Here is a 20911-nt window from a genome sequence, read left to right as displayed (position 1 = left end):
TAATAGAATATTTTGGGCTTTTTTGTGCTTCTGGGTAGGTTTTGGAAAGCTTTTGGGCTGGAAAAATTCTGCTATATCTGGTAACACTAGTGGTAGCTTGGCAACAGAGTCACGACATCAACACACACAGAATCTATCGGCACAGTTCAGGTTGTTTAATCGTGCCGAGAATGGTTTGTATTGGTCGTGCCGCTCAGTGAAGAAACAACCTTAACCATACCAAACTGTTCTTAGAAGAGCGGCTATTGAAATTGATGACATATATGACATTGATTAACAGCTATGATGCGAGATTACCACAACAATATATACTAGATCTCACAAAAATTAGTTTAACCAAAAATTATTTTCTGTTTGAGAGAGACTTTTATCTGCAAGTACAAGGTACTGCCATTGGCACTCTATTGGCACCAAATTATGCAAACTTATTTATGGGAAAATTTGAACACGATTACATTTATTATGATAATCCATTCCAATCAAACATTAAATATATATATATATATATATATATATATATATATATATATATATAGTTGATTGTTTTATGATATGGTTGGGCACAAAACAAGAATTAGACTCATTCACGACCTTTATAAATTCAAAAATTCCTTCTATTAAATTCATGACAGAAAAAAGTACAGATTCTGCAAATTTTTGGATGTAAAAGTAAGTAGAGTAAATAAGACATTACAAACAACAATATATCAAAAACCAACAGATAAAAACACGGTATTATCTATGGATAGTTACCATCCAGTCCACATAAAACCGAGTTTACTTGATGAGTGCGAATTATGACCTTTTTGAAAATTAATTTTTACAAAATAAAACAGTGCAAAGACACATCGATTAAAACAAGCACTACTATGTACAGTTGAAGTTTCAAGAGTTATTAGCCCACCTGAATTATTGTTTAATCTTTGCCATGATGACAGTACATAATGTTTTACTAGATATTTTTCAAGATAATAGTGTTCAGCTTAAATTGCACTTTAAAGGCTTAACTAGGCTAATTGGGTTAACTAGGCAAGTTAGGGTAATTAGGCAAGTCATTGTATAGCAATGGTTTGTTCTGTTAACAATCGAAAAGAAAATACTGCATAAGGGGGCTAATAATATTGACCCTAAAATGTTTTTTTTTTGTTTTTTTTAATGAAAACTGCTTTTATTGTAGCCGAAATAAAACAAATAAGAATTTTTCCAGAAGAAAAAAATATTATCGGAAATACTGTGGAAAAATTCTTTGCTCTCTTAAGCATCATTTGCTAAATATTTGAAAAAGAAAAAAACATGACCAGAAAGGCTAATCATTTTGACTTTAACCACATATAAAAATAAGAAGAGTAAATTTAGATTTCTTTCCCACTTGCTTAAAACAAAGCATAATAAGAAGATCTGAAAATTCCTTAGAAGCCATCAAACTTTCTGCTGAATTCATACGTTTGCTTAGAATAGCACAAGAAGTTCCCACAGGCTATAAAAGGAGTGCTGTGCTTGAGCTCTGCCTGTGGTCAGTAAATGAGAGTAATTGCTCCAGAGGTGTTGGGGCTGGTGTGTAATTGCTTTGAGGTCCAGCTGGTGTCTGTGGGATGGTTTCCGTCTGTGGTTCAGGTTATATTTGCAGTGCATTTGCATGTTTTTTTATTCTGGTTACAGTCAGGTCAATAAATATTTATATAGCGCTGTATACGATACAGAACGTTATAAAGCAGCTTTTCAAATGGCAAAATCATAACAAGGAGTTAATCGTTATAAAGAGTATGTATAGCTTATAAATTTTGAATTTCCAAACACACTTGATGCAGTTAAAATGAATAATGCAAATGATTTAACTTAATATGACATGAGATACAGGTAACTGGAACTTAAAGTGTAGTAATTGTTCCAAGTGGGATTCAAATGGGCATTTTTGGAATGGGAGGTGAGCCTAGCCTGTGTTTACACTTCTCATTTATTTTGCATGGAGTGTTGTCAAACGTTAAAAAACTGAATTACATTGGGTCCTTTGCTCTTGGTTAAAGTTAAAAAACTTAATACTATTTAGGACAATTCAGTTGCTTTATGCTAATATACTAATGCAGACACTAGCCAGTTGTGCAATAACAGATAATAACAGAATGTAAAATGGATTAAAATTGTATTATCGTGGTTGGTAATCACCTAATGCTTTGTGATCAATTTTTATATACATACCTGGACTCATACCTACAACTACTACAAGTACTATAACAACAACAACAACAACAACTACTACTACTACTACCACTACTACTACTACTACTACTACTACTACTACTACTACTACTACTACTACTACTACTACTACTACTACTGTACCTTTTGTGTGTAGAAGTCCATGCTGGATGTGATTGGCTGTCATGTGAAGATTCAGACACCCATTATGTCAGATGTTTTTGCTGACACCCCATGTTAAAGCGGAGAAAGGTTTACTGGCACAGTTTTCACTAGGTGCCCATTATTTTTCTTAACCCCAAACCTTACTGCCATCCAGGTCACGGCACCAAAATAATCCGGTTCGAATTCACATTAACAAAATATGCTAAAGGAGTGTTTCCCATATTTGAATTATTTGGGGCGTGGGCCATCATAATGACAAATAATCACTAAATTGTTTTTTTCAAAATGCCTTAACTATGTTGAATAAGAATAAGCACTGCATGCTATTTAGCCAACTAGCATGGGTCTTTTACTAAAAATCAAATGTTTCAATGTCATTTTTATAATGCCTGGTAAAGCACTATTTGAGAGCTCAGCACTGCTTTTATTACAGCTTGTTTGGGAGGAAACCACCATTTCTGATGCTTCACCAGAGATTCAGTTTGCATTTAAAATCAGCTCATCTGCTGTGTTACCTTACTGACTAACACACAATTTAACCTATATTAGACTCAGCGCTCAGGAATGTTTTTTTTTTTTAAGAAGGGCCTCCTTTGCTCAGTAGTCATGCCAATTTTCTACATTAAACAGATGCTCATAACACTAGCCCCACCTCCAAGTTCTTCTGATTGGTCCACTGGTTTGGAACTGACATTAATAAACGGTGCTGCATAGAGAACTTGAAATTTATTTAACTTAACACAGCATTTTAAAAACATAATGCTCGTGTGTAAGACATAAGTGTAGGAGTCATGCATATCCATGCAGCGTATTTACATAGAAAAACAATGGAAATGTAGTGCAATTGGAATTGATAATGCAATTGGTGTGGAGTGACCTCTAATGGCCCATTTCCACTGACTGATACGGTATGGGTCATCTTTATCAGGCTTGCATTTCACTGCCAAAAGTGTACCAATAGTGTACGACAGAAAGTTTTAGTCAGAGTCATTCTCATTTGAGGAAATGTCTACAATAAAGCTGTACGGGTCATTCACATATCATACGAGAAGCACTTCTCACAAAACAGATGCTTTATACAAGTAAATACTTGTTTATAAATGTTCATTACTAACCTTTCTATGAACTGGATTTGATTATTACTATCTTACTATGTCCGATATTTTGCCACTTACAGATAAACTACACACAGCATACATTTAGTCCTTATTTGGGTTCAAAAACAACACACAATGTTTAGCCTACAGTTAGTGGAAACCTCTGATATGCATCTTTAACCTTCACCAGCTCATGTAACCTCTTAGAAAGTAATTTCGTCATTTAGAATTCATAATAGTCCAAAAGGTGATGATAATAGTTAAACATGGCTGTTTGTTCATGTTTTAGGTTGCTGAAAGAATCATTTGCTCTTGTTTTGTTTTTTGTTTTTTTGGCTTCTCCTTTTTTTTTTCACGCTTCACTTTCACGTTTGTCAGTTTTAGAAGGGATCGAATGTCAGAAGCTTTTTAATAATCACATGCACGTTATTATCATCAGCTCAAAAAGTTAGTTATTTCAAATATAGATGCGCACACGAGAGATTGTGAGCTCTCTGGAGAAAGTGAAACCACTTGCGCTTTTAGACAGCCTTTTAAAACAGAAACAGGACACAGCAGATTTAGTTTTTCATAACTTTGTGGCTGTTCATCAAGACAATAGTGAGGTTGTTATTATATTATATTATATAACAATGCCTTGTTATTATATTTATATAGTATTACTATTATCCTGCTTGTGGATGCACTAGTGAAGTTTCTCTGTAAACCAATAGCGTTCAGTTGTGTGTTTAGCTCCGCCTTTTTGTACATTTTTGTCGTGCTAGGTACCCTTTGCAAAGGGTACCCAAAAAGTGGTGTAATACGGTTTGCTTTTTGGTACCTTTTGACAGTGGAAACAAAAGCGTACCGAACCATACCACTCAGTGAAAACAGGCCTTTAGAGTGCAAGTCTGTGAGAAACATTGCTAAAACCTCTAGTGCACCTCTTTAAATCAACACAGCACAGCACAGCTCTTACTAGTTATTGGCCTTAGTTGCACACAATATAGAGTTGTGTTTCAAATAGATAAACTTCTTGAACTGTTTATGCAAAGGACACAAACACTCCAGTCAAAACACATCCATTCAGTGCATGTTTACATTGGAAAACAATGGGAAATGACTGCAGTGGAACCTTCTGTGTGAGCCCCTACTAGTTCACTGATTTTAAACGCAGGTCAGTGAATTCAATTCAGTCAAACACCACAATCACGTCAAGACCCTGGCCTCAGAGTCTGCTCTTCTCTCTATATACATGTTCATTTACACTTCAGTCACATTGCAGTCAATGCAGTGGGTGGAGACGTGTCGGTTCTTCCCGGCGGACAGGAACCCACTTATTTATTTCCCTTCACCACTACTCCTTTTCATTCGAGCGCTTTACATCACTTAACCCAGTCAGCCAGCACAATCGCACATTGTTAGCGCCTCCTTTGTTTTTTATCCCAGCCCATTTTGGCCGTTCCAGCGGTGATTTGCATCGAAACAGGAGGGAAATGCGAATTGGTTTATCAAAGGGAGGAAAGGGGGAGACAAAAGGAGGATGAAATGGGACAACTGGAGGGAGCCGTCATGTGACCGTGTCAATTTGCACCTTGGTGTTGCACATGCAGGTAAATTAGATGCACAAACCCACACTCTGCAGTCTGCATGCGTGCGTGTGTGTTTATAGGTGCAAGCGCCTGTGCTGATCCATCGTGCCGGGCTCGGCAGTTGCCATGGCAACTCACATCCGAGTGTGGCCCGCTAACTTGCCAGCATGGCCCGTGGCCTGTGCCAGATTTCCTGTTTTCACAAAAGCCCTTTGGAAACGGCGTTTAGCCGGCGATTGTGTGACGTAGGATGGGAGTGGATGGGATTATAGGAAAGTCAGAATTGTGATTGGTAAGGGACAGGTCGGGTAAATATTAAGGTGATACTATTATATGGCACCAGTTGTCCACCATCTATTTTTCTACAATTCTTCAACCACCCAGAACTCATCTTAACCCTGTTTTTTTTTCAGTTAATGTTGTGTTGAATTTGCCATTGAAAACGGTCAGTATATGCTGAAAACACATTGTAATCATGTATATAGAAATGCAAGTATTGTTTGCATTGATTGATTGTATATTTATTGGTTATTATATTTGTAAAAATGTAAATACAAATCATAAATATTATAATTATTTTGTTAACATTGAAAATCAGTTCAGTGTTTTTCAATCTGTGTCAGACTTTATTTTTATCTATTAGGAGTTGGGATGGAACGATTCACTGGACTTACGATTGGATATGATTCACGATTCTAATCTCAGAATATGATTTAATTTAGTCACAATTTTTTAACAAATCTATTTTAAACAAATTTAAACCAGGTGAACAATTGCTCTTTCATTTTTTAAATTAAATGCTGCACATTTTTTTGCAAAATACTATATTTTCTGCCATAACTTAATTGCTATTTTAAAAAAGAATAATACAAACTAAAGAAGACTTATTAATATAAATTAAGTTATACTGTGACTGTTCTGGGATTTGTAATTTTTAAAAAAGAAATATCAGCATATCTATGTTTTCTGGGGTTTTTGCACATTTACCATGTCCCCTGCTGATTAGAAAACTAGAAGCCTAAGCCAAAAAGAAAATGAATGAATGAATAGAGACGGGAGTTGAACATGATTATGAAGGTAAATATGAATATTACGTGTATAATTAAATAGTATAAGTATTAGTGTGATACACTTAAGAAGAGATAATCTTGAACATTTTAAATATTCAATACAGGGTCCATACGATCATGGAGAACCGGAAAAAGTCATGGAAATTTGACATGCCATTTTCCAGGCCTGAAAAAGTTTTGGATAAACAAAAACCCACAAGGTTTTGAAAATTCACTGAAATTACATGTACATTTAGTCATTTAGCAGACATTTTTGTCAAAAGCGACTTAAGCTGCGGTCACACTAGAGCTTGTGTTTGCAAAATTCTGTCATACGGGCTGTGAAAAGGGGCAGGGTTAAACAACATAGACATTAAAATTTTGAAATTATCTTCTTTTGGTCTCACGCAGTCACCTGATGTGATTTTGCTGGTAAGACTTCACCAAGCTTGAACTTTCGAGTGCAGTGAAATGCGAAACTTGTCGCACGTGCTTGCTTTTCTGGTCTGCCACATTTGCATGCCTATGAATGGAAGTCTATCGAGCGAAAAATGCAGTATGATCCCGGCTTTATAATAGAAGTAGCTTTACCTACTATTACTAGTTTAACAAACTATTAAGATTATCTAAAATTAGTTTGGGCGAGGCAGTGGCGCAGTAGGTAGTGCTGTCGCCTCACAGCAAGAAGGTCGCTGGGTCGCTGGTTCAAACCTCGGCTGAGTTGGCGTTTCTTTGTGGAGTTTGCATGTTCTCCCTGCCTTCGTGTGGGTTTCCTCCGGGTGCTCAGGTTTCCCCCACAGTCCAAAGACATGCAGTACAGGTGAATTGGGTAGGCTAAATTGTCCGTAGTGTATGAGTGTGTTTGTGGATGTTTCCCAGAGATGGGTTGCGGCTGGAAGGGCATCCGCTGCGTGGAAACTTGCTGGATAAGTTGGTGGTTCGTTCCGCTGTGGTGACCCTGGATTAGTAAAGGGACTAAGCCGACAAGAAAATGAATGAATGAATAAAATTAGTTTGACAAATATCTGGAGGTTAGTTGTTTTAACTTTTTTTCTCCTCACAAAAAACATGCTCTCACATTATTAGTTCTGTGTAAGCATCATCTATTTTACATAGATATAAAAATAAATTAAAACTATTGTGCGTTTTATGATATGCTGTAATAAATTTAAATGTTTCATATGATTTACCACGTATATTTCAACATTACATGAAACATTAGGTCATGAAAATTGACTTGAACGTCCTGGAAAAGTCATGGAATTTTAGTAGTAAAAATGTGTGTGAACCCTGTCAATAATAATAAGCAAATTAATAAAATATGCATAAACTTAAAAAGGAGAGGCTAAAAAATAATCTAATACCTGCTTCTGTAACAGAACAACTTTCTCCTTCAAAACATCGTCACACTTTCACTATGAAAACACTGATGCACCATGTGATCTAAGTAGCACTTGTCGAAGAAAGCGGAGCTACAAATCATCCGGTCCACATGGTTTGGCTCGTTTATATATATATATTTTTTTGCGTATCGACATCTATGACAGTAGTTTTTACTGTGCCGATAGTTTATGTGCATCATATTCATTGTTCTGTTATGCCTAGTTCAGACTGCGTGATTTTAGCCCCGATTTTTGGCTTTTGAGAAATCACAGACAAATGCCTGAAATCACAGGCAAGTCGGTGCTTGTGCACGTTAGTGACAATCACACAGTGTGAACTATCAAAGACACGATCTGAGAGAATCGCCAATGAGTCGCCGATGCCTATGATATATTTGGCGTGCTAAATATCTGGAGCTGTCGGCGATTCAAATCACGCTGCCTGAGTTTTGACTGAAAATAACATCAGCGATCGCCAACAGCCAATAAGAGAGCTGCATTTACTTGAGAAATGGCTAATTCCCTTTTAACCCAGGTAAGAAAATATGTACATTTTTTTTACCCCATTAAAGGCTTCTTTCTCATTTTGTAGTTAATAACAAAAGATATACTACGTGTTTTTGGCTGTGAGACATAGTTTAGACGAAGTTGTTGGCCAATCTTTGTATTGTAAAGTCATGCAATGTGAAAGTCCCTGTCCTGTCGCCGATCCATCTTGCAATGTAAACAAAGCAGTGATGAAACGCTAGCCCAGATAGTCATGCAGTGTGAAAACATCTGTGACATGACTACTTTGAAAAAAGTATGTATCGCAATTCATTCACCTTTTCTACCGGTTTGAATTGATTTTTAACTGGGTCACGGTTAATTGTTACATCCCTCATTAGCAGTGCATTGGATTATAAGAAAGTCAGAAATGTGATTGGTATAGGACAGGTTGGGAAAAAATAGTGTGAAGTCGGTGGATGGCACTCAGTTGTCCACCTTTTTTCACAACAATTCTTCAGCCACCGAGACCCACTCTTGACTCCTCTTTCCCAGTGGGATAAAAGAAATCCTGACATAATAGACAGGGGCAAGGTAGTCGAAGCCATAGTGCATTTCAGGATATTTTGTTATGAAATAGCTTATGTAAAGTCACAACACTTTATTCCGTTTCATCTTCCCATGCAGCTGCTAGTGAGGCTGTCTTTCCAGCGCTAGTTAGTTTTGGATGTGAATGTGGGCATTTATTAAACATGTGAAACTCTTTTGTGTATTATTGCTCAACCTAGATATGCGTGGCCTCAAGTTACCAGGAAGTGCATATCAAAGGACGTCTGTGTCCTCTCTCACCGCTTTCGTGAATAGTTGGGAAGGTTTTAAGCGAGTATTCAGCAGTTGAAAGGGTCAGCAGTAAGGAACATTTGCTGCTTTTGTACCTTTTCTATGCCTTTTGTTTGATTCTTCTGTTAGGTATTCTGCTGTGTTATCATGCCTTTTGCTAATGTTTCACCAAGATAACCTTATCTAGATCAGGGGTTTTCAAACTTTTAGGACACATGCCCCCCCCAAGTTAGGCCAATTTTACTTGCACCCCCCTCCACAGAGCCAAAATTATAGTCCATTTGCAAACATCATTCTCGTATTACCTGCTGCATTGGTGCGTAGCATTAATTACATTGAAATATAATTATATAGCTTAACTGATACAGTGTGATGGCTGAGCCTTTTTCTGTAAAGACAACATGGTTGGATTCCTGACCAGATTAACCTTAAATCATCTTCCACTGACAATAAATGTGAGCCATAGCATACTTGCTTTTGATGTAGGTACATACAGAAAATTCTGCTTCCCAAAGCCAAGTTTGCAGATCCCAGTTTGGTTGAGTTGAACACTGTGTATGTTTACCTGGACACCAATACTTAGATTTTTAATACAGTTAAGACAATACTTTAATTAAGAGTCACCTGTGCTTAATTTGTCAATTGCGATGTCCCGGAACAGTACAGGGTAACGGATCGGGCATGTTATCTGAGGATGGAGAGGTGTCGTGCACTGAAGTGGAGACCGGGGGTGGGGGATGGCGGAGGGGTGTAGCGGACAAAGGACAAAAGTGAAGAGGGTTGGGGAGTCGCGGAAGAAAGTGAACAGCCAACGGAGGAGGGGGATCGTTAAAATGAAGTGACAGATCAGATTTCAGAGATGCCGGATTCGGCATGTTCCGACACAAATAAAGCCCTGACAGTCACCATGTAAAAAGCGATTTTTGATTATCTTAATCCGACTAAAGTCATAACTGAACTAAACAAAAATGGAATTAAGTTGTAGAGTATGCATATATCAGTGGCATTATTGAAATAAACACAGCGATCAAACTATTACCATCATGTAGGACTTTTCGCCATATTTTCCAACAAGATCCACACACGGTATTTTTTTTTAATTGTGTATGGTAGGCACATACACATCGAAAAAATTGGGAATTTTTTTTTTTTTCCATTTGGCGCGCATTATGAAATTTCACAACACTCTTTCACCAGTCCTTACTCCTTATTTGCGTCTAATACCTCAGTTTGTCACGGGGGCATGAATAAAATATTCACGAGTTAAATTGAAACTGCCGAACTGCAGTTAAAGTCACCTAAAATTACATGAAACTCTTACATGGAAGCACTTCACGTAAACACCTTAATTATATTATTGTCTATTAAGGCAACTTACTAGATTACAGATGTCCATGTAAGCGTAGTTAGTAGTGTCTTCAAAGTAAGTGAAAGATCCAGAAGGGCATGATTGCTGATTTGATTCAGAAGGGCACATTTTTGTCAGACGGCTCACCGGTTTTACTTTTATTTAGCGTCATTCGTTTTAAAAATCACCTAGTCCATTTTATTTGTATAAATTTTACTCAAACGCATAAATGCATAGGTGCCTGATAGTTAGATATGGAGCTAACATTAATCAGAATCACTCTAGTGAACACATAAAAATCATCATCATAATTTACTCGAGTGCACGCATCAATGTCTCGTGCCCCCCTTAAACTAGATAGCTAACTTAGATGTTTTGTTAAATTTTTATATATAATAAAATGTGATTTAAGCCACGTTATTCTTTTTTCTTTCAAGCTATTTATGTTTGCTGCATGAGGAAAAAAAATCTGCTAGACATATCAAATGGATTTAATAAATATAATATGAAATATAAACAAAAATATGATAAAGCAGTTATATTCATTTAAATATAGTTTATATAACTATAATATGTTTGTTAAATTGTGTATTTATATTTTGTTATAAGAAAATTCACAATTATTATATATTTACATTGCATATTGTATATTAACACATTTATTTGGTCATATTTGAAGAGTAATTTGATGAGTTTCATGTAATTTTGGGTGACTTTAACTGCAGTTCGGCAGTTTCACTTGAACTCATGAACATTTCATTCATGTCCCCGTGACAAACTGGGGTATTAGATGCAAATAAGGAGTAAGGACTGGTGACAGTGTTATGGGATTTTTGTTAAATTGTGTATTCATGTTTTAATATAAGAAAATTCTCAATTATTATATTATTTACATTACATATTGTATATTAACACATTTATTTGGTCATATTTGATGAGTAATGAATATATAAATCATAGCTACATGATATTATATACAATAATAAAAAGTAATAATTATATACAGTATAAAATGAGATAAAATAAATACAAAGCAAAATATATAGCAAAACGGTTATTATATGTCTAATATTCTTTATTGTGCAATGTATTTACATCATTAATATTGTTTATATAATGTAAACATTGAAAACCAGTTCAATGTGTGTCAATCTGTATAGGCTTCAGGCTTGATTTGATTCATTAGGAGTGGATTGGATTATAAGAAAGTCAGATTTGTGATTGGTATGGAAAAGATTCAAATAAATTAAAGTCATTTTAGAAGCAAGTCATGACTTTTTGTTGCCTTTTTGCCCTTTGTTATAACGTGCAGAGATGAATCCAGAACAGGAACATATATCAGGATCATAAATACAGTTCATTTTAAATTCCACTTTGACTACTGTGCACAAACTCATGATTTGATGCCGTTTGCCCGAGTTGAAAGTCCAGCCCAGACTCCCAATGATGGTAAAATACTCACTTCATCAGAGTGTCACCATTTGGCCGTGCTGTGTTTTTCAGCCCACGCTCAAATTAAAGCTGAGTGAATTGATGGGCCTTAAACCCCTGACACAGCATATTGCATATTTCAGGCGAGACTTGCAGATCCGTTTGCAGTATTTACAGCGCATTTCAGCTGCAGTGGAGCACTGCAACATCCTCCATCAGCCCTACTTTGCATCTTTACCTTCCTACGCCTGGCAGCAGTGATATTAAATATACCATATTAAATTCTGCAAAAATACAGCATTAGCATGTTTTATAGTACGGGGTTATTGAATACCTAATTCTGATTGGCTGATAGACATTTCCAGGTAGGTTTTTTTTTTCAGATAAATGCACAGCTAAAGTAGTTCCACTTAGGTCATGACCACAGTACAGTTTCATATCACTACGCTGAATTATTTCAGTAATTTCACAGCTACAAAAGTCAAAGTAACTGGCTTTGGATGTGATGTGTAAGAAACTGGTCTTACACACAGCAATGGTTTGAGAATTTAAACCTGACAGATGTCTTAAAATTTAACATGGCTTCAGGTTTAGTAACTCTAGTATCAATAGAATCATTGACTCTTGTTAATTGAATTATTAGACAATAACACACACCTGAGGTTTAACTCATAACCACTTCATCTATTCATTATTTTCTAATTGTCAATCATCATTTCATCTCCAATTATGCTACAGAGCTGCTTGATTCTGATTGGCTGAACATTCTAGGTGTGCAATTATTTGTACATAAATCGTAACGGAAGTAATTCCTGGCAGGTCTTACCAATGTGTAAGTAACTAGTGCCACACACACATTTCTTTTAATATATCATCTGAAGAATGCCTACAGGTGTAATATTAATGTTATAAGTGGAGTTAATTGTCAGTAGGGCTGTTGAATATTTATAAAGTGCATTATTTTCTAATAATTTAAGGGACCAGAGTCAGTTATTCCACAAATGTTATGGTATAAGAATAGGACTGGGACTGCTTGTTTAATTTAAATTAGCTTTGCAAATATCTGAAAATAATGGCTCACTTTACAATATTTATCAGCCAATGAGAATCAAGCATTCAAGCACATGTCTGGAACAACTAATCAAATATAAACTAGCTGTGTGTACAATGTTTTTCGTCCAATTGGAATCAAGCATTTAACAGCTCCATAGTAAAATAGAAATAATAATAATAATAATTTACCTCAGTTGTTTGTCATTTTTTAATAATTTAATGGACCAAAGTAAATTTTTCCTCTTATACAGTAAAAATATCTGCCTGGAAGTAGTTGTTAAACTAGTTCTGCGTATTTATGAAAATAATGGCACACCTTACAATGTTTATCAGCCTATGAAAATCAAGCATTTAAGCATATGCCTTGAACCACTTATTACATATAAACTAGCTGTGTGTTTGATGTTTGTCGTCCATTGAGAATCAAGCATTTAAAAGCTCCATAGTGAAATAAAAATAGCGCACAGCCAAAATATAATCATTTACGTGAGATGTGCATTATTTTCTTATATTTTATGGACCAGAGTCAATTTTTCTGCTTATAACAGTATAAATATCTGCCTGGAAGTACTTGTTAAACTAGCTGTGCGCATATATGACAATAATGGCACACCTTACAATGTTTATTAGCCAATAAGAATCAAGCATTTCAGCATATGTCTTGAACTTCTTATTAAATATAAAATAACTGTGAATATGATGTTTATTGTCCAATGAGAATCAAGCATTTAACAGCTTACAATGTTTATTAGCCAATGAGAATCAAGCATTTCAGCATATGCCTTGAACTACTTATTAAATATAAACTAACTGTGCATATGATGTTTATCTTCCAATAAGAATCAAGCTTTTAACAGCTTTACAGTAAAACAAAATTAGTGCACAGCTAAAGTATAATAACTTACATTAGATGTGCATTATTTTCTAATAATATAATGCACTGGAGTAATTTTTTCTGCTTATTACAGTATAAATATCTGCCTGAAAGTACTTGTTAAAATAGCTGTGCGCATATGACAATAATGGCACACCTTACAATGTTTATCGCCCAATGAGAATCAAGTATTTATCAGCTCCATAGTAAAATAGAAAATAGTGCAAAGCCAAAGTGTAATAAACTAAATTGGATGTGCATTCTTTTTTAATATTTTAATAGACCGAAGTCAATTATTCTGCTTGTATTACAGTATATACTGTGCAAAAGTCTTAGGCCCCCCAGTTACATTTGTTATTTTAGTGAGGGTATAATGACATCATATATTACTTTTCATTATTTTTATTAAAATACAATCAAAAAAATACAGCTTCTAGTTGCATTTGAGCTGTTGTCAATATTGCCTGAATTGAATTAACCCTAACCCTAACCCTAACCCTGATTTGTAATTTCTACTAGAAAGCACCTAAGTTGTAATAGTTTTATTTTTCAGCATGATAATGATCGCAAACACACTGCCAATGTAATGAAATCATGGAGAGAAACAAAGCTGATATAACAAAGACACCTACAGTATGAAATGGCCTCCACAGAGTCCTGACCTGAATATTATATAGAAAAGAAAGATATAACAAGCTAAATCTTAGCAAGAACTCTTAGAAGTGCTAAAAGATGCCTAATTTGAAATAGCACATCATTTCAGAAGAGTAATTTTGTTCTGAATGTTGTGTACATATTTTCTATTTGTATATTAAAGGTTTAGTTCACCTCAATAAAATGACCCTGCGCTTGCTCCATAGATGTGTGCAAAATGTCTCAGGCTTCCAAACGCTGGCGGTGGCCTAAGACTTTTGCACATTATGCTATGCTTATATCTGACAATAATACACACCTTACAATGTTCATCAGCCAATGAGAATCAAGGATTTAACAGCCCCATTGTAACTGTATCAAACTCTCTTAGATATACATGATTTCGTGTTATTTCCACCTGTTACCAATTACTAAAAACACCAACAATAAATTGTATGTTTTGATATTGTTCTAGAGAGGTAGATTTGCTAGTGAAAATGTTTCAAATGGAAGAACCAGAGGATGTTTTGTCCTCCCTTCAGACCGCGTCGAGATTCTCCTGAGCGATGCAGCTGCAGGTGCGCTGTGCTCTGACTGTCGAGTGCTCTCTAAAGGCGATTCGAACCGTGCCTCCAGAGAGAAGGACGTGATTAGTATGTCGTATTGTGCCATCTTTCTATTCTAGACTACATAGAGTGGTGTGGCAGACGAGAGCCAGCTTGAAGTAGAAAAGCCGCCCTGCCGGAAGTGTCCGCTAACGTTTTCCCAGCGTGGACTCTCTTGTGGCGCCATTGGCCTTTCGCCCCGTACGTCCACAGGTGTCGCCCGCGTATGTTTCACTGCAGGACGTGACTGTTTAATTGGGAATGTCATTAAGGCGGCGGTCTAAAAGGCTTTTTCAGGGTCGGGTTAATGACTAATTGAGAACGAGTCGGGTGTTCAATGGCCCTCGAGGAATAATTGTGGGTGTTGGAGTGAAAGAGCGGATTTGTGACATATTGACCGCTCAGATTTGCACGGCGGTGTCTTCATTCACATCAAGAGAGTCTCTATGAGAGTTTAAGTCTGACCCGAGGCTCGTTCAAGATGTTCCCGAGGACAATGATGTGATTTATAGGCAAAGTATTTAAAGAATTGAGAGAATTAATGACTTGAGCTGGAGGTTCAGTTGAGGAGAGGGAAAAGTTTGCACTTTCTCTAGTTTTGGGTTTTGTGTGGCGTGATGGTTAAGCATTTAGATTTGGTTTGATTGTTGGTTTGTTTACTGAAATGTTTATAAATGTGTTATTATGGTTATAAGAGCAAAGTTATAAACTGCTATTCCTTGGGATGTAAAACTAAAGACTAACCACCAAACTTGCACTGTACTGTACTGAAAGTTTATTACAAGGATTTTGTAGCATAATATACAACACCAACTCAATATAAAACTAAACAATATATTACTTTAGACTATCAAAAATGTTCATAAAAGTCACTTGTTTCTAACTTTTTAAGTTTAAACGTTGAACGAAAGATCAAGGTCCTATAATGCAATTCAAAAGCATAAATAAATGGGAAAAACAAAAGCATGAATCACAGAATACGGAAAACTGCTAATTTATGGATATTTTTTACAGTGTGGGTCAGTTGTTCAGACTATTGACTTTATTTAGCCTACAATATTCTGAATCATGCTATTGAAACATGCTAGAATCATAATACTTTGTGATATGGTGTACTATCCTTGTGCTACAAATTGCTAGAAACATCTTAACAATGTTAGAAATGTGTCATAAAACATGCTATCAGCATCTAAAATGTTGTACTTGTTAAATTATGCTAGAAATATCCAATAGTTGTGTTAAACCATTAATCTAACATTAGGACACGAGAAAGCAGAGATGGTGGAGCCATGTGCAGTTTATTAAACATCAACATCACATTAGAAGCATCTTAGCAGTCTAATAAAACATGTAGCATTGTATTAAGTTATGCCAGCTACTGACAAACTTGCTGCCATTATACAGTTCATGTTAGCAACATGCTACAAATGTAAACACTGTAAGTCATGCTAGGTCAAAACATGCTTTTAGCTACGAGTAAAATTCTTAATAAGCTTGCTATAGTTGTGGAAAATTGTTAGTAAACTTGCTAACGTTCAGGCTCAGCTTTTTTGAGACAACCTCAAAATTGTCTATTTTTTTTTTTCTTTTTATTATTCTTTGCTCATTTTTCCAGCAACATCAACATCATATTAGAAGCATCCTAACAACCTAATAAAACATGCTAGCATTGTATTAAACTGTACTAGCAACCTACAGACTTGCTGCCATTGTACAAATGTTAGTGACATGCTACAAATGTATGTTAAGTCAAAACATGCTATCAACTGAATATTCTAAGAGTATGTTAGCAACATGTTAAGCAGTGTATTAAACAATACGTTATATATGTTAGCAAGATGGAGGGCTTTTACAACTATTTTAGACTTTTAGGCTCAGCTTTTTTGAGACAACCTTAACAGTTTCTAGGTTTTTTTTTTTTCATTATTTGCCCATATTTTCCCCCATTTTTCCAGCAACATCAACATCACATTAATAGCGTCTTAGCAGCCTAATAAAACATTCTAGCATTGTATCAAGTTGTGCTAGCAACCTACAAACTTGCTACCATTATAAAAATCAAGTTAGCGACATGCTACAAATGTAAACACTGTAAGTCATGCTAGATCAAAACATGCAATTGACATAAAATATGCAAGCAGTTTTAATATTAGCAGTAGGTTGAATTGTTAGTAAACTTGCTAACTTGGCAAATTATGTGTTAGCAGTGTATTAAACAATGCTAGAAAAATGTTAGCAACATGGAGAACTTTCAGATTGTTGCAAACTTCAAGCTTTTACAACTATTTTAGACTTTCAGGCTCTGCTTTTTTGAGACAACCTCAACATTTTCTAATTGTTTTGTTTTTTTCACTCTGCCCATTTTTCCTATTTTTCCTGCAACATCAACATCACATTAGAAGCATCTTAGCAGCCTTATAAAACATACTAGCATTGTATTAAATTGTGATAGCAACCTACGAATTTGCTACTGTTATACAATTCATGTTAGCGACATGCTACAAATTTAAACACTGTATGTCATGCTAGATCAAAATATGCTATCAACATAAAATACGCTAGCAGTTTTTAAATAATAACTGTAAGTAAAATTGTTAATAAACTTGCTAACATTGTGGAAAATTGTTTGAAAAATGTTAGCAACATGCTAAATGTGTTAGCAGTGTATTAAACCATGCTGGAAACATGTAAGTAACATGGAGAACTTTCAGAATGTTGCAAACGTCAAGCTTTTACAACTATTTTAGTCTTTTTAAACTTTTTTGAGGCAACCTCAAAAGTTTCTAGTTTTTGTTTGTTCTCCGTTCTTTCTCTTTCTTCTCCATTTCCCCCTTTTCCACTAACAGAAAGAACAAAATATGGCAGTTTCATGTGTTTCCAGAAAAGAAGAGCTTGCTCTGCCCTGGAAAGTTGGCTCCTGCTGGTTTTGAACTAGAATGTGCTTTTTTTAGATGCTAACAGCTGAATAAAGTCAGTAGGCTTAATGTGACAATAAGTCATCCATATTATAATCAGCTTAACTTTCTTTATGGATTATTGAGTGTTCAGTAACCCTCAAGAAATTATTGTAGGTGTTAATTATCTGTTTTTATTAAATTCAGTTTCAAGCATTGACGTATTTGGAATTACACATATATACATACAACTAAAATAAAGCAACTCATTTATTCACTTGGCTTTCTTTTCTCACCATATAACTAAAAACCTTTTTGTTTTGCAGTTGTATTTTTAAACGATTTCTATGTTAAGATAAAGCCTCTCGTGTAACTGTCTGTTGTTTTTCTGCTCTGTAGGTGTTCATCGTGTGTTAGCAGTTCTTTCCCTTGCAACTGGTGTAAATATCGCCACATCTGCACTAATAATGTAGCCGAGTGCTCTTTCCAGGAAGGTCGGGTGAGCAGTGCAGAGGTAAGAAGCCAGACCGCAGCACCTAAACAAACACACCACTGCTAAAGGACACATTTTAACTGACTGACTGACTCTGAGTACTTTACTAGTCAAGTGTTTTAACAAAATCTAGTCAAGAAATTTTAAATAAGGCAAATGTAGATAACTTTTTGCAGAGTTTGATCAAATGACTTGTGATAGTTCTGGGATTTTACATTGTGCTGTGCTACTTTTAAATGGGTATATATCAGTGACGTGCAGTGAGGATTGTGGCTGATGAGGCACTGACTATTTCAGGGCCTTTTTTACAAATATATGCACTCAATATTATTTGCCAAATACCGATTGTGTTTCATATATCATATCAGCATTCTTTCTATACACATGGCGGGTACATATCAGCTGAATGTAAAATGTATAGCGGTTCAATATGCCTCTCAAAACAAGGTGGATGCTACAGACAGCCTATAATAAGCAACATAACATCACGGCGGCTTTCTCTGTCTCACAAACACACACATAGGTTGGACACTGGTCTTAACTATACTTATAAATTAAAGGTTCACAAAATCCTCGTGTATTTTTTTTTGAGATTTTCAATCATTTTTGTGGGAAGAGCATTACGAGAATTGGAGAATGGCAGACGTTGTCCTTTATCAGGAGTTCGTTCACGTTTAGACACATCGCTGTGCTGCTGTGTTTGCCTAAATCCTCTAGATTACCAACAGGGCTAATGGTTAAAATAGACAGGGCAAGAGACCTGCTGCACTGAGTCTGCATTCAGGCCTATGATTCAGACACGGGGACTGAGGGAAAAGTCCTTATTTATAGTGTTTATATGAACACAATTATCTTTATAATTATGTGTATAATTATATAAAAGTTTACAAAATTAACCTCACGGTTTGTGTCTCATTTTGTGAGCTAACTGACAACAGTTGTTCGCTCCACTCATTTTCTCCTGCTGGCCACGCCCACTCCTGCCATTTGCTCGCGGAGATCCACGTCCATTATGATGCATCTTTTGAAAAAATTCTGAGGTAGACCTGAACCAAAAGTGGGGGATTGTCATGACCCTTTAAGTCTTGAAATGACTTGAATTACTTTGAAATAATTGATTTATCTTCTGTCCTTTGAAGCAAGCCCTTTAGCTCTGGCATTGGTCATCCATTATTTATTAACTTTTTTAAAAAAAATTATTAAAGGCCAATTTTGAGAAAATTTTGAGCTGAGATATTAACATTACATCTGTGATTTTTGCAGACATAAAATAACAGACTCCTATTGAACTTTACTTTATTACATAGAAGAAGAGCAATCACTGAACAGGAATAACTGTGGCAGGGCTACTGCCTGCCTCACCTCATGTCTTTTCAGTGTGGCTTTATGTAAGATCCTAACTCTAAATAAGTGGTAGACATTTGTGAAATAGATTACTTATCATATGCAAAGTAAGAACTTGTAATGAAAAAATTTTTACAATGTGTAAAAACATTTTAATAAAGGATTATAATGGTAGCATACACTGAGTAAGCAAAAGGCATGCGTTCAACCCAGTTTGCAAGGAATTGCGTAATCTGATGTGAGGCATGCAGCTCAGTGCTGCCTCACCTCGCTTCCTTTGCTGTAAGTGAACAGAAAATATGCAAAACACAGCGATTTTTTTTTATTATTAAAAGGATTGAAATCATATGAATCATACAGAAATTGCATTCATAGCACAGATCAGAGGACAAATATTAATTTCATCATTACTTTACATCTCATGAAGGCAGGTTAGGATGATTCGCCTGCCTCCCCTGGCCACATGTCCCTGAAATATATACAATTCAAATGGTTAACTGTAAATATTAAACATTTATATTCAAAACATTTCATTTTTCAGTCAGTGTAGAAAACTAGCAAATCATGGTTTTTACATTTATTTTTTTACGTTTATATTGAGCTTTTCATTCCGTGGACTCAAAGTGCTTTACAGATGTTAAGGAAATCTCCTCATTCACCACCAATATGTATATTTATTGTTTATTTAATTATATTATATTTTCGATGGAAATTTCAGATGGCACTTAGAGGTTTTTGCATCTGAACTCTCACATAAACACACGTGTGTGTATGTATGTGTGTGTGTGTGTGTGTGTTTGTGTGTATGTATATATATATATATATATATATATATATATATATATATATATATATATATATATATATATATATATATATATATCACACAAGTAGCAGTGCAATATGGCTGTATATCAGCACTGGTGGGAGGCGTGCGTTAGCGCCCTATCAGTGCTGATATACAGCTATATCGGACCGCTACAAGTGTGATATTGTGTTTATACAACATTTCAACATCACAAACCTGTATATAAATAAGAAAATCAAACACGGAGAGTCTAAAAACCCTTTTTATCAGGAACTACTTTCTTCCGCCATTCATTCACCTCTGCCGCTGACTTCAAAACAGCAGAACCCTACCTTATTCCCCAACATCACTTTAGAGCTAGTGTTTGAATGACTCCGTCTAACGTGATAAGAAAACTGCTGATTTTGCTTACACTTTAAGATTATAAGGCTGAACGTGACATGAAATGCCATCCATCTACAGAGATATCTTCTTAAAGTGTTACAGTCTACAGTATTTCTCTGTTGCAATCAGGATTTCACAATAATTAACCCCGAAAATAACAACAAATCCACTAACGTTACCAGACTGCTGTTGTGTTTGTGACTTTGCTCATTTTAATCTGCCAACACAACACACATTCCTGATATGCGAGCAAATAGG

General features: G+C 35.6%; 1 protein-coding gene across 3 annotated transcripts in view; it reads left to right on the top strand.

The window, feature by feature from the left end:
* Window positions 1-20911, top strand: part of plxna3 (plexin A3) — a 350688-nt gene that overhangs the window by 183146 nt on the left and 146631 nt on the right. For all 3 annotated transcript variants that reach the window (XM_073909723.1, NM_001098489.1, XM_009303765.5), the window contains 1 exon segment: window positions 18024-18138. In XM_073909723.1, the coding sequence (XP_073765824.1) occupies window positions 18024-18138 (115 nt within the window).

The sequence above is a fragment of the Danio rerio genome, chromosome 8 (assembly GCF_049306965.1).
Source record: "Danio rerio strain Tuebingen ecotype United States chromosome 8, GRCz12tu, whole genome shotgun sequence".
NCBI lineage: Eukaryota > Metazoa > Chordata > Actinopteri > Cypriniformes > Danionidae > Danio > Danio rerio.
Note: the sequence above shows the minus strand (reverse complement) of the source record. Positions and strands in the feature narration are given on the sequence as shown.